This window comes from Chinchilla lanigera, unplaced genomic scaffold (genome assembly GCF_000276665.1).
Source record: "Chinchilla lanigera isolate Chin_1 unplaced genomic scaffold, ChiLan1.0 scaffold00005, whole genome shotgun sequence".
NCBI lineage: Eukaryota > Metazoa > Chordata > Mammalia > Rodentia > Chinchillidae > Chinchilla > Chinchilla lanigera.
This window is the reverse complement of record NW_004955406.1, coordinates 16,618,221-16,644,168: the sequence shown is the minus strand read 5'-3', so window position 1 is coordinate 16,644,168 and position 25,948 is coordinate 16,618,221. Positions and strand designations below refer to the sequence as shown.

Sequence of the window (25,948 nt, the reverse complement as noted above, 5' to 3'; positions counted from 1 at the left end):
TGCTGACATCCAGAACAACATAATTAGGTTGATGTTCCAAGCTCTGATCTCAGTCACAAATTGACAAGACATTTACTGTGCCCTGTGTGGTTTTTTATTAGTTGACCAGGCCAGTTACAGCATAAGTAAATAAGTTCCTAGTTTACAATTTAAGCTCTTCTATGTCAGATCCCCCCAGGAGAAGGAAAAAAGCCAATGAAAATGCTATTATTTGGTAATTATCTTGAAGCCAAAATTGACGAGTGCCCTAGGCAGGCAGAGTGCTCTTTCTTGTTTGCTTTTTGCCCTCAATGGTGAACATGGTCTGGGTGAAATCATGATGTCACTGTGGACAGGGATGAGCACATGCAGCCACAGGGGTTTAGAGAGGGCTGGCCTGCAGGCCAAAGCCAGGGACTCTGTGCTTTTGGCCACTGGCCCCTGGGAACACTGCCAGTATCCCCACTGCACCTGTAGTTTCCTTGCCACCCGCCACCCGTGACTCCTCAACCGTGGAGCGGAACACCCTCCTCATAAAAAGCCTTGGGTTGCTCATACATAAGGGGCTTCTAGCTGATGAAAATGTTGTGGGATTAGATAGTGGAGATGGTTCTGCAACTTGGTGAATGTATCAGAAAGCAATAAATCATATACACTTTGAATGTGTGAATGTTCTGACATGTGAATTATATCTCGTTTTAAAAGAAGAAATAGGATCCTAAAACTTTATACAAAAAGCATTAAAATATGTTAGCACAGAAGCTCCTAAGATAGCACAGGACATTTTACTCAAGAGCTTACTCTCACTGTGCGTGTTCTGGGTCACACCAGCTGCTGGGTGTACTGGGGTGGAGGAGATCACAATTTATCCATCATGGCTGCTGTTCTATGTCATATTGAGGTAGCCTTGGTCCAGATGACCTTGGTATCTCCTTATGTTTGTTTCTACAATTATAAAGAGGTAATGAGCCTGACCTACTTGATGAGGATCCCCTAGGAAACAAAAATCTGGATTAAGTGACTTGGAAGGTCTGAGGTGTTAGACTCCTGCATAGTTTCAGGAAGGGCTAAGGGGCACCCAGGCATGTGGAATCAACCCTAGGCTGGGTGGGAGCTAGTGCACCAGGAGATGGGCTGTGTTACCCTGGGTGAGTTTGTGCCATTAGGTGCTCTATGAGGAGCTGAACTGCTTATGATCTTTACATCTATAGTGAGATGGGGAGAGTTTGGTTTTCATTGCAATGGTAGAACAGGAACTTTATGGAGAAAATGCATTTCTCAGCAGTCATCTAGTGTTTTGACATGAAGGCAGGAGGAGTGGTTGAAAAGATAAGTGACTTCGCGGGTTTGTGGTTGCACTTAAGAGGTGTGTGGACGCTGCTGAAATGCACACCCTCTCAGATGCACCCAAGGGTTTCTCCTCACCTATAAGACTGCAAAGCCTTCTGAGAGGAAAAGCGAGCTCAGGACACCCGTGTCACTATCTCATTTAACAGAAGGGGTTATGCCTTCAGAAAACCAGGCCTGAGCTGCAGGGGATCCTCCATTCTCACTTTTGCTCACTGCAGCTTCCTAAATGCTTGCACTAGTCATGTCCTAGGTCATGGGCTGCATACTACCCCATGGGACCACTGAGTCCTCTAGACAGTGGGGCAGAGGAGCTAAGTGTGAAGCAGGCGCTGATCACTCTGTATTTGCAGATATTTGTCACCCTATGTTTTACTTTTCTCCCTGCTGCATGTGCCTAGGATGAGGCAGGCAATCCTATCAGTGTCTTTCAGGGACAGACTGATGAGCTGTGGCTCATACAAAATGTTCTCAGTGATCTACCTAAGGAGGACCCACTGATACCCCTCGCCGTCCTCATTCGATCAGTGTGGAAAATCATTGTCCTCCTTCTCTACATGTGGAAAGGGATTGCACATGCCCTTCCTTGGGACCAACATCAGTGTCATCTCTGCCTGAGAAGACCACTTTCCTCCCTTCTCCCACCCTGTACCCAGGCAACATTCGTTCCTTCTGTGCCCTCAGGAACCCTAGTTACATATCTGCTGTGATACTTGCCACATTCAGACTGGTGGGCTGCTCTGGGGACCTTGTGGAACGCCTCATTTTTATTTCGAACCTGTGTCTAGCACAGTGCCTGGGGCAGAAAGCATGCCCAGTGTATGTCTATTCAATAAATGAATGGCTAGATAAATAAATAAATAAATAACATTATGTGTGCACTTCCACATATAGTGGAAGATAGTTATGAACTCCATAAATATTTAAAATTGCTTTCCTCTTTATGGTTGTGATACTTGATGAGAATACATTCTAAATGTGTCTGTTAAATCTTTTTTATGTCCATGGGATTTTTTTTTTTCGGTCAAAGGTGATAAATTTTGAAAGAAGGAGCTATGCCTTTTAAAAACTGAACTTTTGTAAAGCAGTGGTTTATTAATGTGTTCAGCAGAAAACTAGTCCCCTACTGTGGTAAATTTGTTAAACAAAAAGTAGTCTAAGGGCTGAATGAAGTTCAGGAAAGGCTGGCGTAATCAGGTTTCTCTACTGTGGGATGTCTCCGAGCTGTGATACGACAGTGCTAAGAAATATAAGACAGAGTGATCTGTACACAGGGTATTTCTGAAATGGCAATACCATTTCAGCTCTCACAACAGTGCGGAAGGCATAGTAGGTCTTTGATATTTTGTTATTGATCATGGTTCAGTGCTTTGATCCAGATCCTTGTGAAACAAATGAGTGTTTCTATCTGTGACAAGGGCTCAATTTCACCGCCATCTTCATGCACACCACCTGTGCTCCACGATACTGTAAAGAAAATTTTAAGGGAAATAAAACATTACTTGTCATCACAAATTACCAGACACCTCTGGTGGACTACGCAACAGATGACTGTGGTTCTAGAAATAACCTGCCAGCCCTGGTAGCTCTGCAGCAGCCTCCCAGGACTATTCCATAACTGCCATTTCTCTGCACAGTAATTACCAACTCTCTCCTTGGTAGATGCACTGGTGTGTCTAGCAGTAATTGCTGGGGAACTCACACTTTCAAATTTACAAGAAGCAAACGACCGTGTATTTACCTCAGGGGGTTATCAGGTATTCAAACTGTGCTGTGTAAAGGATGCTATCGATCATAGAACTTGGGAAAGAACTTGAATTTTCACCTCAGTATTTTTCTCAATGGGTGAGAGGCTGACTCACTAGATTGTTAGTGTAAAGACATCTGGGGGATAGTTCACTTCTTCTCAGGGTTTCTTTCCCTCTTTGAAGTATGGAGCGGCAGTAAGTCTGATAATAGTTGGAATCTTTCACTGCCTTCAGATGGATCTGGTTACTTGGCACAGTGGCTAGAAAGCAGACGAAAACCTGGTCCAGCCCAAGTTCTCACCTGTGCCTTTGGTGTTTATCCTCTAGAGATCTCAGGGAACACAGAGGACATCCCTCTGGTGCGTTGGAGGCAGCAGTGGCTGGAAAATGGCACTTTACTTTTTCACATCCACCACCAAGATGGTGCCCCGAGTCTCCCTGGACAAGACCCAACCGAGGAACCTCCACATGAGTCAGCAGAAGAAGAGCTGAGGATCCTCCACATCTCAGTCATGGTAAGGACAGCAGCATCATAGCCTTCAGGCCATGGGTAGCTTGTGCTACTTTCACGTTATGAGTCTTGGTGACATAGATACGAGTCAGATCTTTCATTTTTATAAAATCGTGCCTGAGGTGGAATATTTATAAAGAAATTGGTTTTATTATTCTCTATTTCTGGAGAATTAAGGGTGTAGCACCTGTGTCAGCTGAGTTCTAGTGAGGACCCTCTGCACTGTATCACACCATGACAGATAGCAATAGTGAGAGTGCCTATGAGAGAAAGAAATCACATCACCAGACAGGAAGGCAGGGGGCCAGGGATATAGCTCAGTGGTGCAAGCACCTGCCTGGCAAGGGCAAGGACCTGAGTTGGATTCCTGGTACTAAAAAAAACAAAAAACAGACAGGAAGACAGAGAGACTAGGGTCTCTAGTCCCTTCCCAGGTCATGCTCCTAACTGTCCTATGTGCCATTTGTTAAGGCTTGTACACCACCGCTTAATACTGCCACCCTGGGAATCAAGCTTCCAATGCACAAACTTTGGGAGAAAAACAATATCCAAACCATAGCAATAACTTAAGGATAGCTGGCATAACTACTGCTGATGTCTAATAGTTTATTGAAAGGAGCAGTTAATGCTTAATTTTTTTGACCATTTTGCGTGCTTGTATCTGGTAATCTGAACCACTAATTTGAAGACAACAATATGCAATATAACAACCATTGGTAAATTCCTACTGTCTTGTCTAGTGAAACTCTGTCTTGCTTCTAATTTTTTTTTTTTTTGCTTTTATTTTTTATTCTCTGTAATGGTTTGATCAATCTCGCATTCTTACATCTGGTAATCTGAGCAACTTTGTTGAAGATAACAATATGTAATATAATAACCACTGTTAATTCCTATCATTTTGTTCTGAATCTTTGTATCATTTTTATTGTTTTTCCTTTGTCTTGTTTTTATGTTGTTGATATTCTGCTATTGGTCTTTTTAATTATTATTCTCTTTAAAATAAAAAAAATTCTGTAAGACTCAATGCCATAATCCTCACTGATGATGGTAATAAGTAAACTTTACGTTTGTGGGATCTATGTCCGCTTTGCTGTACGTTGTTGTGATCCTCCAACACTTGTCTCTAGGGACATGCCCAGTTATGAAGTCACGTTTACAAACCAGAGATAATGTGAGATGGGGCTGTGGATTGTACTAGAAAGGAATGATTCAATTAGCACTGAATAATTTACGGAATATCTTAGTTTCTCTTTCCCAAGGAGGGTTGGCTGCTATCAATCCCTCCTTCTTTTCTCCCAATCAAGAGAAATAAACCAACTAACTTTTCTTTCCTCTTACAATAAAGATTTTGTCAATAGATATTTTTTTTCTCCCTCTGACCCAGTTTGGAAGCTTTACCATCTGCTTCTTTTCTATGCAGAAATGTAAAATTTTAATAAAAGTAGAAGATTCATTCTAAAAATTCTCAGAATTTGTGTTTCAAAATCTCCCTAGAAAGTAAATGCCGCAGTGGTAGGTGGAGGCTTTGTTCGGCTTTGTTTTGTTTACTGATGAACCCCTAGACCCTAGAAGAGTTCTTTCATATAGTTAGTGCTTAATCAATACTTCTGGAATAAATGAACAGGTTTTCCAGTGGAGAGAGAAGATATGTTTCATTTGGTATTTTATGTATTTGCATTATCTTGGTTAACTAAACATACTATACATTCATAGAGTTGTCTGACAGCAAGTTGAGGCTTGAATGATTACCCACGCTTTCCCATACGAATGGGAGGACATGGGTTATTTTGCTGTTAAGAAACAACACACAACGAGCCTATGTCTGGTCTAATTTAATTTCATCTTTGTTTTGGTAGTATTACTACTTGTTTAATTCTGGGTATCAAACTAAAGGAAAGTGAAAAAACTGAAAACATTTAAATCTATTAAAAATTCATTATAAAAAATTTAGTATGCGAAATTTCCCCAGAAAAATCTCTGATAAAATCTCAGAGTGCGAGCATCCCAACCTTTTCTTTAATCAATGATCCCTAAATAACTGATGTGATGGTTTACCTCTATCCACTTTGTTTACACTGCCTGATGCCAAAAGGAGTCCTTGAACAGCAAAGAGTAAGCCTCAATGTCTAAGGAAGGCAGGCAGGCCAAGGAAATTACTATCCCTCAATTTACAAATTATTGGAGGTTAATAAGGCAGAGACAGTACTTACGAATCCTTCATCAAAGGATAGTGTTCCTCTCTGAGGGAAGTGATCTTCATTGTTCCTCACAGCTTCTTTTTTTTGGTAGGGGTTACTGGGAATCAAACTCAGGACCTCACACTTGCCAGGCAGGTGCTGCACCACTGAGCTAAATCCCCGAGCCCTGTGAGTCACAGTTTCTAAAGAGTGACGAGGTCAGGCAGGTCAGCCAGACCAACCCAGAGACTAGACTGTCTTCATATTTATAATATGATCTGATGAAAGGAAAGGTAAGTTGGTCAATTTCCCACCAACCACCTTCCTCACTCCTGCATCAGTGTGGGGAACAGCTGTAGGCATGGGTCTGTGGTTTAGTGTTTATTTATTTATTTGTTTATTTACTTTTAGTCCAAAACCATTTCAAAGAACCAGTCTCTGCCACACCAAGAACAACAGCAATAATAAAAGCCATTTAAGGTGAAGAAATGAACATAGAGATTCCCAGGGATGAATACTGGGCATGACTGTTTGAAAGAAAGACTGAGTATGGTGCTTAAGATAGGGGCTAAGTCAGATGATGTGTTTGGGGTGAGGGGTTTATAGGGTAAAGATCCGTAGAAAGGTAGTCTGAAACTTGCCCTGGTTGCTACACCATATCCTCATTGCACCACAGACCCTACCATCTATCCTTAGAATGAGGTGTTCTGGTTAGTTCTCTGAAGGACGCCTGTGTGTGCGCATGTGCATGTGTGTGTGAGTATGCATGTATAAGCACGAGTGAGGACATACATGTTTTTGAGGGTGAGTGACTTTAATGATGGAAACGTTGTCATCAAGGATGCCAAAGGATTTTTAAAAATAGGCTATGTCTTCAAAGACGGCAAACCCTACGAGAACCTTACATTCTCAATGCTTCTTTATGAGATCCCTTGGGCAGGGATTAATGGACAGTAGGTACTGAAATGCAGAGAACAAGAATCAGCCTTAAACCTATCTTGGGGATATTTCCTTTATTTACTACCGGTCACGCATGGCAGACCACCAATGATGTTGTGTTGTCCAAATAAAAAAAAGATTTGTCCTTCACCTTTATTTTAGTTTATTCTATCTAATTTTGAGCCAGGCTGGAGAAAGCAGAGGCTAAAATGACATAGTCAAAGGCAGAAGCTCTGTTTTCTCTTGTGTGATCTCCTGGATATAGACAAGGCATTTTTCCAGGGTGACCCTTGACCTCTGCCAAAGAACAGGGATCTCAGGGTGAGCTGGACATGCGTCTTCCCTCCCATCCTTGTCAAAGACAGTTTGGTTAGTGGCGCCCACTCTAGCCTGCCTAGCCATCCCCCTCTCCTGCATTCCCATTCCACACCACACAGCCTCACATGCTGCCTCTCCAGTCCTTAGGATTCTTGTCTAGAAACAGTTTCAAAGTCTGAAGTTGAGTATGTGCCCTTGGCTTAGAAATCAAGCCTGAGGGTATCCTGTTTGAAGACGTCGTTCCTAGAGTCTCTGATGGTTTCCTCTTAAGAGACTCAGGGATTGGTAGACTTTGTTTGATTCACTTTATACCATATTCTTTGGAGGTAAAGTAGGCAGCTTTTGAGGCATCCAAAATGATAGCATTATAGATGTCAGAAGACAGTAAAATCCTTTGACTAGTAACAATGTTGGGCAGTGAAATACATGTAAGTAAAGTCTTAGTACCTATATCATCTTTGTTATAACAATAGCAGGGCTAGTTTTAATGATTAATATTGATGCAGTTTTCAGATTGGAATAAAAATAGCATAATTTGGAAAAGAAAAGAGTTAAGGTTATTAATAGAACATGAATATGTTCAACCTTTTCTTTCTTGCTAAGAAAATGTATATTTCAAAACTTAATGGGTGGTGCTAAATAGTTCCAATATGTGCAGGGAGAATGAATGGTTCTGTGAAAACCTTAAAGTTTACATTTCTCTCTTCTTTGTATTTATACTTTTCTCATTTATATTGCCTTAATGCAAGGATCACTGCTCATTTTTATATTTTGTACTGATGATTTTTTTGAATACAATATATAAGTAATGATAGAATGAAAAATAAAGGTAAACTTTTTTTTGTATCCTTATGACATTGTATGAATGAGAATTTGCAATTCTTCTCTTACACTGTGCCCAGTATAAATCTGTCATCAGCAAAATCGTGAGCTTGCAGAAAACCAATATCCAAGCTGGGAGGTTGGCAATTTAGAACTTTGAAAAAAGCTGTTGCTTTTTTTTAATTCCCCAATCACATCCTAAAATTTCTGAATTATTTTTTTCCAAAGAGGTACCATTTCTTCCTTGCATAGAGAAATTGGATTTCCCTTCTGAAATCTTAACGTTATTGCTGTGAGGGTCAAATGATGCATTTTAACCTCCTGCATGATTCAAACTCGGCTTGAGAGATTTATTTCAAATTTGCCAAGATAATTGACATTTAGAACCGTGAAAGTACACAGAGATACTCTTTTTAAAACTCTTGAACAAGTGAAAGTAGAATTGGTGAATTAGAACTGAGTGTGACCTTAAACCAAAAGTTAAGAATTTTTCCAGTGGTAACACAAATTGTCTACTCCATGGAAGATGAGATTTTAACACACTTTTACAACAAATATTCATCCAATATGGATCCATACTGTACTTTTCTAATTTACTGTATACTGTAAATTTTTCTTTACAGTGGGCAAACAAATTTAATGGTACATGAAGGAATATATTGTCTAGATATTTTATTTTTGTAGTTAAAGATAACAGTGTGAATAGATTTCGTGTATGCAAATAGGTTGGTTAAATTGTGTTTTTCAGCAAGTAGACCTTCAAAAATGCTTCAGTTTTCTGTCTCTCTGCTATCTATCTATCTATCTATCTATTTATCTATCTATCATCTATCTGTCTTTTTTAGTTGTAGTAATAACTTCCAATGGTAGATAAAGTCTTTGTGGTTTAGCCTTTGTAGGCACAATGCACAATTGTGGGGCATAATATCTTTGAGCATCTGTGTTCTCATAAGAATTTGTGACCAAAACTCACCAGGCAAACCTGAATGCTGCCAAGGACCATCAGCCCAGCTAATGAACCCCACTGGTCAGCACGTGTAGGCTTCTGTGGCCTTTGCATTTGGCATTAGAGACCGTTTCCCAGACTGTGCTTCTGCAGCTCCAGGTAGCTCTGTGTACAGCGTCACCTCTTTAGAGAAACAATGTAGAGAACAAATTTTCAGGACAAAAGAGGCTGCAGTGCTTTTATAGAGTCCCAATGTCCAGTAAGTAGAGAACAAAGTTCTGGGGACAAAAGAGATTGCAGGTGCTCTTATAGAGTCCCAGAGTCCAGAAAATAGGATGGGTAGGTGATCTAGGGAGGTCCCATTCTGGAGGAGTAACATTTGGGGCTTAGTTAGTACAGAGCCCACAAACCACACCTGTGAGAGCCTCTAGGGCCATGTTTTCAGGACTGCATAACGCCATTGTGCCAACGTCCCCCTCCTTGCTTTATTGTTACATTCAAGTTCTGTCCAACTGCCTTGGAGCTATGCTTCATTTCCCTCTTATAGCACAGTCACTTCCAGGGGGGAGAAGTGCAGTTGCCAGCATGGCAATCCCTGCATGTCCTCAGAACCATCAGGCATTTATTAAGTGTCCAGGGGCGTGCGAGAGAGGGGGCTGGATGCTTTTTCTGTCAGCACCTTTTGCCTTCAGCAAATCTGTTACAAAAATTCATTAGCAAATTCATTAATCAGGGTCACTTTTGCAGGTTTATGGTCAACTGCTATTATTTGTTTCATCTAACTTAGGAAGCTCTAATTTATCAGGACCAATCTTTCTGATCTTCAAGAAATAAATGGGAACACTTAGGCAAAAACAAAACAATGCTGTACAAAATAGACCATTAAGTCAGAAAGGACAAAAGGAAGATCTTTCTTGATTCATTTGAGCAAGATTCTGCTAGTCATTCAAGCTATTCATCATGGGACTGGGCTGACTTCCTGGTCAGACTGCCCACCTGCCACCACCGTCATTGGGTACCTTGCCTTCCATTAGGAAAATGATGAGTAGTTCCTAAAATAATCAGCAGGATCCCAAAAAAACAAAACCTCTTTGTTCTGTTTGCCTGAAAGACTGATGTGTAAAATCCTTGTGATCCAAAGTCCATTTCAGGATTATTTCCAGAGCCAAGGAAGACTTGGCTTGCAAATCTCCCACCTCTGATACCAGGGGACAGCTCCGGCCAGGATGTGTCTCTTGCCAGGATGCATTAGGCGCAGGTATCTGTCAGTCTCTTAGCCTCTTCTGTTGCTCATCTATTTTGTTCTCATTTGGTGCCTTTCTGTATTCCTGTAAAGTGAGACGTAGGCTGTAATGGAAAGATAGCCTTGATTTAGAGCCGGAAGAGTGGGCTTTTGGTCCTGGCTTCGCCATTTCAGATAATTTTCCGACCTTTTTGGAAACTTCATTATCTCATCTGTGAAATGAATGCATTTGTTGGATATATTTTTTTTTTTTTTTTAGTTTCACAGTATAGATCCTCTTAGGCTCTGTCAATCATGGCATTTTATTATAGAAATGCATATGAAGATAAAGGAAATAGCACTGTTCTAACTTAGACAAAATCCCAAGAGCATGTTTTCTAGAAGAGTGGAGCTGCAAAGCTGTTCAGGACCCACGTTATGGAAGTTTGTGGCTTGGCTCTTTCACACCTGCTTCTATTGCTCCTCTTGCTAGGAGTAGGCTGCTTTGTCATGTCTACTCTATGAACTTGTCTGCATTTTGATGCTTCTGCAGTTTGAAGTTCCCTTTATTCAACAAGTCACCTTGATTACAATCCCTCCTGACTTCTGTTAGTGTCATAGTGTTTCTCTGTCTTCATTGCTGTTAAATTCGTTATCCTCCCCTCCTTAAATTGTAACTCTATAGGAAAGAAGCTCATGGATCTAGCTACTTGCCAGAGTTCTTTTTTTTTCAAAACTTTTCATATCACATTATCCCATAGGTGAATGTCACCCTCACCTTCTCTTGTTGGCTGCAGTCGTGGGACTCATGCAACTCATCCCTCCCCTTGGCACAAATTGTTACTATTTCCTTTAGCAGATGCTGAGAAACAATGCTTCTACGATTTCTTTCTCCAGCACAATAGGCACACTAAGACTTAACTGGCAAAGATGTCAAGAGAATCAAAAGGTCGTGCTACCACATCATCATCATTATCATTGTCTTTGTCACTGTATCATCATCATCATCACCACATCATCTCTACAAACTTATTTTACATTTTTATGTGTCAGGCACTGTTCTGAGTGCTCCAATACATATTAACTTATTGTTATTCTCATCACTATAACATAGGATTTGTTATTATGCATTTTGCAGGTAAGGGTACCGAAGGCCAGACAGGCTAAGTGACTTACCCAAACTTAAACAACGATTAGTTTGCAGAGTCAAAATTGAATTTGAGGTAGTCAGCATAATCCTGACTCTATACTTGGAAAAGCACTCAACTTCCCTCTGACTGTCAATGAGTAATCAGTATTTATTTATTACTTACTTCTGTTCCAGATTTTGTTACTTTCTTGACTTTTGTCAGCGTAGACTACTCTGACATTTTCCCCGTTATTACCTCAACAGTCATAAATCTATGAGCACTAGGACCCACAGCCACAGTGGAACACAGATCTGTCTCTCTGTGGCTTCTCCAGCCAGCTCACCCCAGAAGCTCAGATTCTGTTCAGCTCTGCTAAACCCACCTGCTAACCTTGGCTTCTGCCACCCCTCCTCACAGCTGGCAATGGGTTTGTTGGCAAGGAAGGGAAGAGCGTAGTTGGGAATTCCAACACTACATTTGTGAAAGTCACGGAACAATAAACTTAGCCTTCCTCGTGCATACACTTCCACAGTTATGCAGAGAATTTTTAGAAACTAGAAAAGTATTTTAAAAGCACTACTGACCTATCATTGATTGAAAAGAATCACTGACTTATTCATTCATTTAGGTGTTGATTCTTTTATTTAACAATATTTTTCAGGCTTAAGATTCTTTTAGATCCTAAGTAGGTAATATTTTGCTCAGCAGTTTAACTTAGAGAAGCCAATAGTTTAAATAAACTATTTAGCTTTCCCAAACCCTAGAAGATCTTTTTAAAAACCAGAGTCATAACGTCTGTGGGGTTTTAAAACAATACTCAAAATCGATAATATTCATATAATACAGCTATCCCTTAAAGAGCTTTTGTACTCTGACACTATGTGGAGTTGGATTTATGCTTAATATCAATCATGTCTATAACAACCTTGTGAAATGTGTTATTTCCCCCATTTTTCAGATGTAAATACTGAGAGAAGATTTAGGGAAAGTGAAGCACACGGCAAGGTCACGTAGGCCATGAGAGCGATACCGTGAGTCAAGGCAAATATGTATGACTCCAGACTCGACTCTGGCACAGTCCTCCTTGGTGGTGGCATCAGAATTGTTTAATCTGTTCAGAATATGGAGTCATTTTATTTTTTAGCTAGCAGAACATAAATCCTTCTCCTGATAAAGGTTAGGACAGTACATAGAGAACTGCATAGAAATAGCATAAAATGTGTGGTCCCTGAGCTATTTCAACAGGTGGCTTAGATCAACAAAATCAAGCATCCTAAAGATGCCTGGGGTTGGCTTGGAGCAAACAGTGGTCACTGAGAAACCAGTGAGACTATAGGTTCTACGATGTCAGTGACTTTAGTTTACTGTGAGAGTTTGCTGTCAGAAAGATTGATTTAAAACATAGTTCTACAAGTGATTAGGTTTTTTTATTGATTTTGTACAAATTGTTGAATCTCTTGAAACTGACCTTCCTTATCCATGAAATGGGAATACTAAAGGATCCTACTTCCCTGTGCCATTTTAAATGATTAAGTAAAATGATGCTTATAAAGCACTTCCTACAGTACAGGGCCCATTGGAAGCGTCCAATAAATATTAGCTAGGTAAACTCTTGGGGTGTCATGCAAGCTGCCTGTAACAATTCTGCATGCAGTGTGTTGCCCAGGAGCCCATGACCTTCGGGATCCAGAAAAGCAGCTGGGATCATAGCAACCTCTTGCAGGAGTCCTTCAGGAGTTGTGCTTAGGGAAAAGACCAAGGCAATTAGGGGCCTCACGAGAACAGAATAGGCCCATTACAAACTATGGGATGCAGTCATATACATCCAGGGCATTGTTAGGCCTCTTCTGATTCATTGTTTACAGGGTTTCCTAGCAGGTATTCTGTGATTTAGGATGATGATCCCAGCTACGACTTTTCTGGAAGAACTTCACTGATTTATTTATTTATTAGTTGCACCAATTGATGTCATTATGGGAATCCTTTATTACCCAGGTCTCTATAGGTACTGAGATTGTTGTTTTCCACATTGACAGCAATGAGGAAACACTGGAGGAAAAACTTAGGAGATATGGATTCCTGGTGCTGTTATCTTTCCTGTAGATTGTACTGTTTTTCTCTCATGTTCTGCCTATCTCAGAAGTTCTGAGGTTGCCTTTAAATCTTACCTCAGACTCACATTTTTGGGCCCTGGCAGGAGACTGATTAGACTTGTGTATAATACATGTAGGCTACCGAAAGAACCCTGGCATGGACAATGACAAGCAATATCTAAGCCAGGGATAAGGGACCAGATGGATACGCATCTTTGTCTTTGTAGGCCACACAAGCTCTGTTTTAACTACTCAACACCTGTCAAGGTGGTGCCCAGGCAAACATACACAATATGTAAATGAATGGGTGTTTATGTATTCAAATAAAACTTTATTTATAAAACTGAGCAGTGGGCCGCATTTGAACTGGAAGCCATAGTTTGCTAATCCTAATCTAGTACATTCTCCTCATTTTGTCTTCAGAGGCTAAACAGAGTCTAAAATACAGCAGCTTGGGAAAAGTGTAAGATCCTGTTTGCAGTGATAAAAGAGTAACTTGCTGGTTTAGTCAGACCCCCATAGATTGATTATAATTGTCTCTTAAGACAAGCATTGAGAGTGATTGTTCCTACTAGAAATTGAAGGCATGTGGTATTCACCAATTCAGGTGAAATCCAAGCACATTAGCCTCTCCTGAGAGGTATTGATGGGTTTAGTGAAGACAGATGTTGATGAAAACAACCCAGTGCTTAGATTTGACAAGAGAAGCATAAACAGGATCCTTATTAGCAAATATGTTATTTTTCTTCCCTGGAAGGCTGATGACTCTTGCTTGGTCTCAATTTTGATGCACACAGTAGACTTTTACGAAATGCCAGCTTATGTTAAAACATTGCCTTGTAATGAAATATCTAATGTAAGTATACAAGAATGAAAGTAGAATTAAGCTTCCAGGCATGATGTCATGACACAGTTAGTTTGTGTGGGCACTGATAAACGGCATTTTAAGAGATAGTGGTGGCTCTCAGCCTTGTCAATGCAGCTCAAGGTGGACAGGACATTTTCAGACCTGGCCTTATAAAATCAGCTGCAACACTTTGGTGTGGTATCTGCTAAAGATCATTAAATGTCTTGCCTATGTGAGATGCTGATGTCAGTGGCCCTCCCTGAGGTTGCAGAGGAGTTTCCAGGGTAAATCTGGAAAAACCAGGTGTTTTTTGCTGTTGTCTATTTATGATTTTCTTCTCTTGATGGTTGTACTAATGCTGATGCCCTCGAATAGCTGTAGTCAAGTAGCCTTATAAGTTGGGAAGAATTAGAAGTGGGCTTTTTCATATGTCATGCCGTGACTGACAGCAGTGAATGCCCCACTAGGCAGTATCTGAGACCTTCTGTGCTCTAGCTCCCAATCCCTCCACCTGGGTTTTGTATAACTACTTAATGTGGCCTGAGATGGGAATATTGCCACCCCAATACCCTTAAAAAGGCAGGGTTACATGGGAGATTCATATGGGAGATCATAATCCACCCCAATATCCTAAAAAAGACAGGGTTATATGGGAGATTCATATGGGAGATCATAATCCAGATTCTTATTGAAGGATGCAACTTTCATTTCCTTCTGTCCCATACCTTGACTGAAGAAGAAGGTGGGTAGCTTTGGTACTAGGGCATGTAAGCATTTGGGATCTGTTAGAGTGACCATGTCCGAATCGGGCATTAGTGGACCTTAGACATGTTCCTGTGGTGTGAGTTAATCCATCACATAAACAAAGTTAAAAGGGGTCTGCATCATGACAGTGTCATTAAGGCATTCTTTTTTCATTGGCATTCTTTTTTCATTGTCCTTCTATTCTCTTAATGTCTTGGAGTGTATGCATTCAAGTCACCATTGCTCTTCAGCTTTTGGCTGGCTGTGTTGGCCCCAGCCCTTTTCAATGCTGTGTGACTCAGAGCCCTGCACCTGGGGTCTCCAACCTCCCCAAGGCACATTCACGCTCCCTACGCTCCACTTGGGGTGGGGAAGAAGCAATACTAGCAGGTCCCAGCCACGCTGTGCCTGTGGCACCATAGTGGAGTGGCATCAGCCTAGAATTTGACTGTACTCAAACAGACTGCACTACTCCTCCCTGTCCGCTGCTGCGACTAGAGCTCATCCAAGGAGACAAGCAGACAGAGGTTTGATTAGACCAGTGAAACAGAAGTCAGGAAGCTTTTAATTATGTTCCTTTTCCCTCAAAACCTATGAAACTTCAGGCAAGGCCCATGACCTTCCTGGGTATCAGCTTTCTTATTTGAAAGTGAGTAGCATCTCTGAGAAAACTGTTCTCAAAACTTTAGGGATTCATGGGGATTTTTTTGCCATATTTTAATACAATCTGTATTAACTTTTTCTGAATTTTTTTTTACTTAAATTGCTTCTTCTGGCTTAAACTTTTTCCTGTCTTATCTAAGATGAATATACCAATTGACTGTGGATTTGATGTTATAGTGAATTACTTCCATTCAGGTTCAGACAAGTAATCTTTTATAAAAATAAATGGTAAAATAAAAATGTTACACACCTTTATTAGCTCTTGGCATGCCACATACCATGAGCATATAGCTGGGCTGTGTCCTTTGCCTTGGGAATCCCCAGCTGCATGACCTTGCAAGTCGCCTCGGGCTGTCACATTCTAGGAGTGTGAAAGTGAAGGATATGTGGGACACCAACAATCCCAGGTTGACACACTTGAAAGTAATAGGCAGAAAAACTTTCTTCCATTCCCTGCAGCAAGGCTGCTTTTCTTTTTTCCATTTATGGACTGGAGATGATGGTCTGTGGGGAAAATGATGGGCTTGTGCGGCTATAGTTAGAAAGGAGTGGAAAATGTTCTAAGTAGGGAGCCATCACTCTCCACTGTGGACCGCTGGCTGGTCCTTTGTAAGGAACTTGGTGGCTAATAACCCTTTAGGTGTTATAGTGGGGCCTGTCTGCAGATGCCTGGATTTCCTGAACTTTTGGCTCAGTGCCCCTTGATTTTGGTTGACTGTGCTCCTCCCAGTGTCCCAGTCATCTTTCTAGACCCTCCCCAGCCTTTACTAGCAGGAGGTGCCAGCAGCCTCGCTGGGGTCAGCCTAAGGTTGGAGTGGTCCCAGGACCATCTAAAGGAGCAGGCTGTGAAAAGGGCCTCCAGCCTCCAGCTGTGGGTGGGAGGGGGTCTTGGTAAAGAGAAATCTCTCAGAATCACCACTGGAAGGCCTTGAGTACTCTAAAAAGAAGATATTCATATTCCTGGCCATAGAGAGTTGGATGAAGCCAGAGGCAGTGGGTCCTGGCCAACTCACCTACCATTTCCTTCTTAGGGCAGTGCCTGTGTCAGTTGCCCCATGTACTATCCTCTCTGGACAGCAGCTATATCTTCAAGTTGGGTAGAATTCTGCTTAAGAGGAAAATTTCTAAGAGGGTAGCACCCTTGGCTTAGCTGGGACCTACAGGGGACCTCTCAGACTCCCATTCTGTGCAAACTGTGCTGGTCCTCAGGACAGCTTCTGGAGGATGAAGGCAAGGGTGCCAGCCCAGCATTTCCATCAGCAGTGGGAGTTTCCTCCTGAAGTGCCCGAAGACTTAGGGTCCCTTCCTCAACCCCACTCCCTCCTCCCTCTCTGGCTACTGCCCTTTGCAAGCTCCCTTTCCTCTTTGATCAAGTTTGATACCTATGTGTATGTTCACCCATTTTCATCTAATAAAAAGAGTTAGAATGAAATTTGGACTTAAAACTATTCCTCTGGTATCACAAGCATGTCCAAAGGCCTGTTTTATTGCGTCTAGCTTTTTGTGTACATTCACTTGTGCATGCGCACACATGCACACACACACACACACACACACACACACACACACTTCTATTAAATACTGTTCTGCCTGGCTAATATCACTCCACATCAGGAGGATTTCACAGAAAGAACAATCTAAAGGAAGAAAATAGTTATTTCACTTGAGCTCTTCGGTTATGCTGTCTCTCTGTTCTGTGAGTAACATCACTTCTTCCTACTCTTTTTAAAATTCGGCTACCCCATGACTTCTTCCAGGAAGGTGTTGTTGACCCCGCCTCCCTCTGGGCTGGGTTAAGTGGCACTGGGCTATCCCTGGCACATAGTTCTTCATTGTCTTTATCTGTGCATGAGCACTCTTCCCCTGAGAGGAAGCTCCTTGCTGGAGGGATTATGCATCTCTGTATCGTAGTGGAGGGCTTGACTTTTTGCTAAGAGGCCAAAAGGGATCTTAAGAATGAACAAAGAGTCTTTCGAGGAAGGCTGAGCAAGTCTGTGGCACCACTGAAACTGAGAGCTGGTGACAAGTCCATGCACTTCCTCTGCCAGGCAAGACCTTTGGTACAGTGGATATTCTGGGCTCCTTTATGGGTGGCCTGGCTCCATTTCCCCTCTAAACCTGCGCTGTTCCCTCTTTTCCCACAGAACCCCAGGGAAAGACTGATTCCCACCAGAAGTATGTCACAGACTGTCTCTGCCTCACAGTATTACATATAATGTGTTATAAATTATATCATTGTATAAATAAGTATAATTTTATAGTTAAATTAATTAGGTAAGTAATTGATTTTATACAACAATTATATAAAAAATATATATATATTTTTGCTTGTTTGTTTGTTTTCTGGTACTGGGAATCAAACTCACGACCTCGCACTTGCCAGGCAGGCGCTGTGCCGCTGAGCTAAATCCCCAGCCCCTATATAAAAATATTTTTAATATGATGAAAATTCCTGTGAGAGTTTCTCAGAGCAAGCACTCCAGCCCTGAGTATTACAAGGCGCGGTAGCAGCACTGGGGTGAGACCCACAGCGTTACACGATGAAGGGGACAGTGCCTGACCCAGCCTTGTGGGCAGCATCCACAGCAACGTTTCTTTCCTGTCTTTGGGGGCTGCTTTCACACTTCTGCAGTTCACAGTCAGTGTCACAATGCCTGGTATGTCCCCATCAATTGCTACGATGTGGCAAGTGCATTTGATACAACAATAGGGAAAGTGCTAGAATTTGTGACTGACTTCCTTTTTCCCATTCGTGTGAAGTCAGAGTTATAAATGACCTATAATAAGGTCATTCTCACTCAGCTTGCCTTCCGATATGCTTTCTAGACAGAGAGAGAGGAAGAAAAGGAGTTATAGCTGGTGTGGGAGTACACCGAACCTTCTCTGTGGCTGTGGGTCTACCCAGTTTATAGCCTCGTCTGTCATGGTGTGGTGGCGGAGAAAATCATTGGTCCTGACAGTATTCCAACCCCTCTCTGAAAATGAAATTTACTTTTTCCAGTTGTAGAATGGTGTCCATAGAACTCTTATCACCCTACCTGCAGTTCCTTCGCAGAAACAGAAATGCAAGTGTAAATAAGTGGGCCTACATATACTGCATAGATGAATAAAAATGAGAAGTACAACTTTAGATTTTAAGAGAAGGTGGCTTTTTTTACATCATTCACTCTGTAAAGCCTATGGAACAGATCTGCCCATCACTAGGTCCTAAAGAGATGTTTGAAAACTTGATGGCAAATTTCTGTGACCTCTCTCATGATGAGAGTGGATTTACACAGAACTCCGTGGAGCAGGGCAGGAATAATTAGATCCAGTACAGGTCAGTTCATTTTACTAGGAAAAAGTATTTCCATTTCACTGAACTTCCAGCCACGTCACAATTGCTTGCACCAAAAAGTAAGGGCAAGAGTGAGGATGGCTAGAGAAAAGCCATTGGGCTTTCTGAAGACACAGCTACATTCTCCAGATGGTGGATCCACAGCACGCACCTGCCATTTGAACATCCTTGGAGGTAAGGAAATGGTCACCTTCTTGTGGCTAGCCTCTTCCCAGAAGGACTCTGCAGCTGACACAGTGCACCTGAAAGCCAGTCCAGGACTGGCTAGGAAGAATGAAGACAGGCTTCCAGATGAACTGGCAAACATTAGGAGAGTAATACCATTTGTGCTTTATCAGCCTCTCTGAGCCAGCAGGATGTGCCCCGCCCCATAATTAAGCCATGCCAGCCCTGTGTTGGACACTTTGGAAGGTAGAGGCTACAGAAGGCGTTTAAAGCATGGTTTCTGCCTACAAGTGTAGGTATAGCCATGCCATGGGAGACACCAGAATTAAGATTAAGGATTAATTAAAGAATACTTGTATAAGGCTCAGGAGTTGGAAGAGGATATGTAGGTATTCTTACTTTGGAGTAAATAAAGTAGGTTTCAGGAGAGAGACTTATGCTGAGAGTTAAACGTGGAAAATGTTTAGATAGATGAAGAGGGAAGCATCGAGGGAGGGAAGAAGCAGAGGCTCAGAAGTGGGTGTAGCCCAGCCCTGTTACCCTGTACCCTCCCTCTCCTTTTCTGCCCCTTACAACTGAACAGACTGAAGCATAAAAAATCACAGCTATTAAAAAGTAGACAAATGAAATTTTGTGAACATTAAGATCTGAATTAGGGGCTGGGGATTTAGCTCAGCGGCAAAGCGCCTGCCTGGCAAGCGCAAGGTCGAGAGTTCGGTTCCCGGTACCGGAGAAAAACCAAAAAAAAAAAAAAAAAAAGATCTGAATTAATTCACAATGATGCTCCACTGGTAGGTGATAGTCTTTGCTGGGTCAGGAAACATGCCCACCCTAGCTACAGAATTATGGAACTGGCCTGGCAGATGCTGTCTGCTTTGTCAGTTGCCTTAGAAGCAAGAGGTTCAGACCGCTTTTGTATCCGTGAGTGTCTCTGGCTGGATCATTCTGACCCGTGGACTCACTTTGTGTGATTGACCCATTGATCAGTAAATTAAAATCTGACAAATTCTAGCAGAGTTGAATATTTTGTGCCTTTTCATGATGGTGTTGGTGGGGAGCAGAGCTGGGCCTCAGCTTCCAGCTTCCCTTTGCCCTGGCCCGGCTTTAGCTGGTGTGCACTGGACCTGTGCCCAAGGTCCTGGTGTACGTAACCAGCACCTGGCCGGGAGCAAAACCAGCCATGGTCACCCAGTGAAGAAATCAGGCCTCTGCGACAGGCTTTCTACCTCAATTTGCCACTAGCCTCAAAAACCAAATACACGAGAAGACGTCTGGAAAACCAAGAGAAAAAAGCTGACTGCATGTGGCATGCCTGGGTGGGCTCCTCAGGAAGCAGGAGGCAGGACAGGGAAGTTGGGAACTTTTTGTTGTTGTTCTAAATTAATGATGGGAAGGATTTGAAGACTTGTATAATGGCTTTGCCAGCAAAAATGTAATTAGCTGAAGACAATATGCTGCTGATGTTGGAGCTGGTGGCTTAACGAAGCCAGCCCTAATGAGAATTCAGGATCTCACTCAGAGATTGCCTTCCCAAACCAGGCCTCTTCTCCAGATTTGTTGCTTGATTACTTCCAGAGAAAAATTGGATTTAATAATTTTTAAGAAGGACAAACAAGCACTTAGTGTATGGCCCAAGAGAAGACTATCAGACTATATCAGTCTCTCTTCTCCCTGTCCTTTTTGATGCCAGACAGGGCTTGCTGGCAAGGAGTGTGAGGCTTGGGAAAGATCTTGGCGCAGAATGCTCTGATCGTGTTTGTACGTCAGCATCTCTCCTGAGTCCTTAGTTCCCTCGCTTGTTCACTTACATAGTTCCTTGGCTCTGCTGTGTGTTTTGCTTGCATGCCAAGGTCGAGCCACAGCTGGGGCACTATGAGGTATTGGGCCACAGATACACATTGCTCTCCTCAAGAGATTGGATTAAAATTTTGGTCTTGAGATTAAAATTTTGAGTGTTATGTGTCAAATCAAGTTACCAGTGGGAGGACCGTTAGGAGCAGAATGCAATATGTAAGAATTTTGTTTACTTCTATATTTGACCAGCATTGAATAACTCAGGCTAGGGATGATGATGGTTATCCTTTGGGTACTAATGCAAAATATGACCCATAGTTTCTCCTATCTTCTCTAAAACTCTTCGTCAGAGATTTTTTTTTTTTTTTTTTTTTTTTTGAGTGACTTGACTGTGGTGTATTTTCTGGTTTCCCTGAGAGCATTTAAGTACAACATTTTCTCCCCAGTTTTCTTCTGTGGTATAGTTATATCGTGGGAAATGCCTACTATTCCACTGAGGTCTTCAATTGAAGAACAAGCACTTACACACAGCAAGAGCCTCAAGTCTGTGTAAATGTGCATCAGACAGTTCTCAAGGAAATGGTTGAGTATCTGTAAACTTGGACCTGATAACTGTTGATTGCACTTCAGAAAACATCTATCAAGGAATTGATATCCCCATAGATTTTCTATGTCAAAATGGAAACCTGACAAATGTGGCCATCTTTGCGACAATTAAATTGTCACTTAAGTCATTTATTTAGCCAATGTAGTGATCAAGCGTACTGCAAAAGATTGGAACTATTTGAGTAAGCAGTGTAGACAGTATTATTATATATATTATGGGAACTTCACTTATATAACCTCAAAGTTTAGATGTAAAAACCAGGCTAGATGTAAATTAGAGAACCTGAGGCTGGGGATTTAGCTCAGTGGCACAGCACCTGCCTGGCAAGTGCAAGGTCATGAGTTCAATTCCTGGTACCGGAAGAAAAACAAAAAACAAAACAAAACAAACAAACAAAAACTTAGAGAACCTGAGAAATCAGGGAATTAGGCCCCTGCATACAATAATGGGCCCATTCAAGATCTTACAGCACATTGTTAAGATCCACACTTGAGCTTTGGTTTGATTTCATAACTCTGCAAACCTGCACAAGTTAATCAATTCCTCTGGTCTTCTGTTTTCTCACCTAAAAATGGAAATAGTAATTTTTATTACTTATATTTATTGGTAGGATTAAAGAAATAATGAATGCAATTCACTAGGTGTGTCTGACACATGGAGAACACTTAACTAACAGTCGTTTCCTTTAATTTTTCTTCTCCAGTGTACCATTCTAGCATGCTACAGGAATAAAGCATTGTGTTCACAGAATAACAAAAGAGGGCAGAGATTCAGAGAGGAGCTAAGCACATATAGTGGGATTGTTACCAGGAGCTGAGAAATGCTTAATTCTTTCTAGTGGTTTGTGAGTTTGAAAGCTTCCCAGAACTAACCATCAACCATGTAGAGTCCTTACTTCTCCCAGAGGAAGGACCATGCCATTGGAGGTTCCCCTGTAAGAGAGAATGGGAGCAGGGTCCCAGGATGCTTGACTAGGCTTTGAAACACCAGAGTTCATGATAATTGTGATGATCAAACTGTATCTTCTGTCAGGGACAGGAATAAGAACAAGACCATTTCCTCATGTGAAAGGCCTTCCACCTACATTCTGACTAGCAGCCATCTCTGAATAGCACAGCCTTTTAGGACTCATCTCATTTTTTTTTTTTTTTTTTTTTTTACTGGAGAGGAAATATATCTTCTTTTTTAATTTTTTTATTTTAAAGAGAAAAAAACAATAGCAAAATGACAACAACAAAGACAAAAACAAAACAACACAAAAACAATAAAAATGATCGGAATGTTAAAACAAGATGATAGGAAATTAACAATGGCTGTTGTATTACACATTGCTATTGTCACTGAAGTTACTCAGATTACCAGATGTAAGAATGCAAGATTGATCATGCAATTAAAGACAATAAAAGAGGATAAAAAAATAGAAATATACAGAGCTTCACTAAACAAGATGGTAGGAATTCAGCAATAGTTGTTATATAGCATATTGCTGTTTTCAAATTAGTTTTTCAGATTATCAGACATATCTCTTTTAAATCTTTCCCAGTTCAGATAGTAATACTGAGGACTATGTATTAAATGTAAAGAAATCTTGACCTTTTAAATTTCTCCCCTTCCATTTCCAAGTATGTTAAAGGCTGTTTTCCTCAGAACACATTGGAATCTTCACATGTATCTCTTGTAAAGTCCGCCTTGGTAATTGTTGCTAATGTTGTTGATTTTAAGCTGCTCAGCCCCAGCTGATGCACACAGAGCTCTCAGCTCTCAGAGACCTCTTTTCCTTTTGAGCTGGGCTCGCTAACTTTGCAGGAGATGAGGGGAATAGGGGTTTAATAGTTCCATTTGATTAGAAAGAAAGAAGGGTAAAATCTAACGGTCATTAGCATATACCGTGCCCGCTGCTTCTTCTGTTATTTGTTCAACAATTCCTTTAATGTTTGGTCCTAATGGAGCAGGTTATTATTATTATTTTATTTCATCAAGATAACCTACTGCATAAGAACAAAGAGGAAAAAGAAAAAGAATGTGGCCAAGAATAGGCATTGAGCATTATCCAGCTGGAGATATTTATTTATTGGCTTCACGCTTGACTAGTGAAGTTTTGAAGCGTTGGTGAACACAGCCGAGGGAGGGAGCCTGTCTCATGCAGCTCTGCCCAGGAGTTGCTGAAACAGCAACCTGGAGTGCTTTTGCTTCGGTGTGGACCTTTTATCTCCCAGTCTGCCTGTCAAGCATAATACACACATTTGTGCATGTGCATACACACACGTAACCACACACATGGCTCATATCTAAAGCTAGCTTTGTAATGCATGGGGTTTGGCTTCCACCCATGATATGTGACTAGGCAGCATCATCTCTCAGAATATTGTTAAATTTGCATCCAGAGGGACATAAGAAGCTCAGCCCTGCTCCCATAGTCTGATTCCCAGTCTGCACAGATCTAGGCCAGTCTTTGGAATGAACAGATCTGCTGAGGGAGCCAGGGACCTTAAAACTCAGCCCATGGCAGGCTGCCTCTCTGTCACCCCACTTTGCTCAGCACCCTCGGCCTTAGCATTCTCATTAAGGCAAACAACAGGTGACCGATCAGAGAGCTCAGAGCGGTTTATGAACAAATGCACTCCCTTGTGTCTGCTTTGGGACAGCAAAGTCAAGGGTCTGAGGCAAGAAATATCTCAAGAACTAAAAAAGCAGCTCTATAAAAAGAATCCGAAGGAGGACAACTTGAAATAGCCCAGGCTGACTCTAGCACACTGGCCTCCAGTTACTGTCCCTGTCGGCTCCAGGATCTCATTAAATGAAACTCCCGAGTCTCATAAAGAAATGGAAGACTTCAAACTTCTCAACCTAAAGAAGGAAGATGATGATCAACACTAACAATATGAAAACTTTTAGGCCTAGGGAAGGCAAAATCAAATCCAATAAATAAATAAAATGGTATGAAGTTGTGTTTCTTCTGAGAAGAATGTGCTCACGGTCTGATTAGGCTGCGAGGTCCCTCAAATATCAACTTGCTTACCTGGAGAGGTCTACATCTCAGTTTTTCTCTTGTTCGTGGAGGGCTGCCTGTTCCCTATCGTTGCCTAGCAAAATGGTGCTTTAATGAGAGAGAATCTTAAGGCCCATACCATTTCTTTTCTTAGCTTTGGGTACTTGGGACTTTGGAGCATCTTGAGGCAGAGGAAGCATATCCTGGCAAGAGGCTCACCAGGCAGGCCACGGCCATCCTCTGCCAGTGAGGTATACAATTCACATCGGAAGCCTCAGAAGACATATTGAAGCCTCTTAATTAACATGGTGGCCCATGGCAACTGGAAAGCCTTGCCACACGATTAAAGACTTCAGTAAAGCCCCTAGAGAAGGTAATGTCCCTAATAATTTATAAATTGAACTTGCTACTTAATATGCTTGAAGCATTTCCCTTGTCTTCCACTTGGGAAAGAGATGGGCAGGGGATAATGGGTTTCTGCTCACCGGCCACCACAGAAAAGAGAATCTGTCAGAAGAGATAACCAAGGGGTTGTCTCCCTAGTTTGGGCAACTTCCTCTGGCAATAAAGGGATTTTCAAGGTCAAGAACACATTGCTACAATTCTGATGACATTTTCTGGTTGCAAAGGCCTTAGTGTGCCATTGGGAAGGAGGAGGTGTCTACTGATCTGGAGTCCTCTGGCTAAATGAAATTGATGATTTGCCTATAAAGAATGTGCTACATCAGGTCCTTGGTTTGTGGTTTTTGGCTTTACTGGGCAGGAAGAACTCACAGACATTCTCTTTATCATTAGTTTACCATTGTGGAGCTATTTCCACTTTGGCAGGCATCAGTGTTACCAAGAGAAAAATTTCAAGTTGAAAGAGTCATTGCAGTCACCTTTAGTTACAGACAAAGGACTATATAGGGGTCAAGGAGTCCTTGCAGTTTGCACAAAGTTTCACAGCCAGTTAGCCCTGTTATTCTATTGAGAATCTTATTATTAGTGAGTTGAATCCAGTTTTTCAGTGAGCTCAGAGAATCACAGGATCAGAATGGAACTTGAGAAGGCATCTCTCTACCTACTTCATCTACAGTTTTGCTCTAGATTAGAATATGACCAGAAATGCCATATGGGCTTGTATAGCTTTTTTTCCCTCTCTGTCAGATTCTGTAAAAGCCGGAGACAGATATGAGTGATTGTTGCTACACAGGAGAGAGGGTCTTTGCCATGACCTTTGGGCATTGTGAAGGAAACACAGGAGACATGAGCTGCGAAACTTGTCTATTTGATTCTTATTTTTTTAACCACCATTTAATTCCTTTAGGAAGGTAATTTGAATTCAGAATGTCCAGTTGCCTCGAGGGATAATTAATTATGTCTCAGATTCACTCTTCTGGTTACTCCTAGGGTGAAACTAAGCTTTGAAATATGGGCTGATTGATTGGCCGCGGCCTCTTGACAGATGGTAGCTGGAAAGAAAAGTCTCAGCTTTTCCATTTTTCTGCCAAGGGTTCAAAAAGCCCAGGTGACTTCTTAAACTTTGATGACATTTAATAGGTCCATTTTCTTTTATTATAGGATTTAT

The 25,948-nt window shown here is 41.6% G+C and overlaps 1 protein-coding gene across 4 annotated transcripts in view; it reads left to right on the top strand.

The window, feature by feature from the left end:
* Astn1 (astrotactin 1) overlaps nucleotides 1-25,948 on the top strand; it is a 296,448-nt gene that overhangs the window by 98,017 nt on the left and 172,483 nt on the right. For all 4 annotated transcript variants that reach the window (XM_013520987.1, XM_005374905.2, XM_005374906.2 and 1 more), the window contains exon 2: nucleotides 3,402-3,589. In XM_013520987.1, the coding sequence (XP_013376441.1) occupies nucleotides 3,402-3,589 (188 nt within the window). The remainder of the gene's footprint in view (nucleotides 1-3,401; nucleotides 3,590-25,948) is intronic.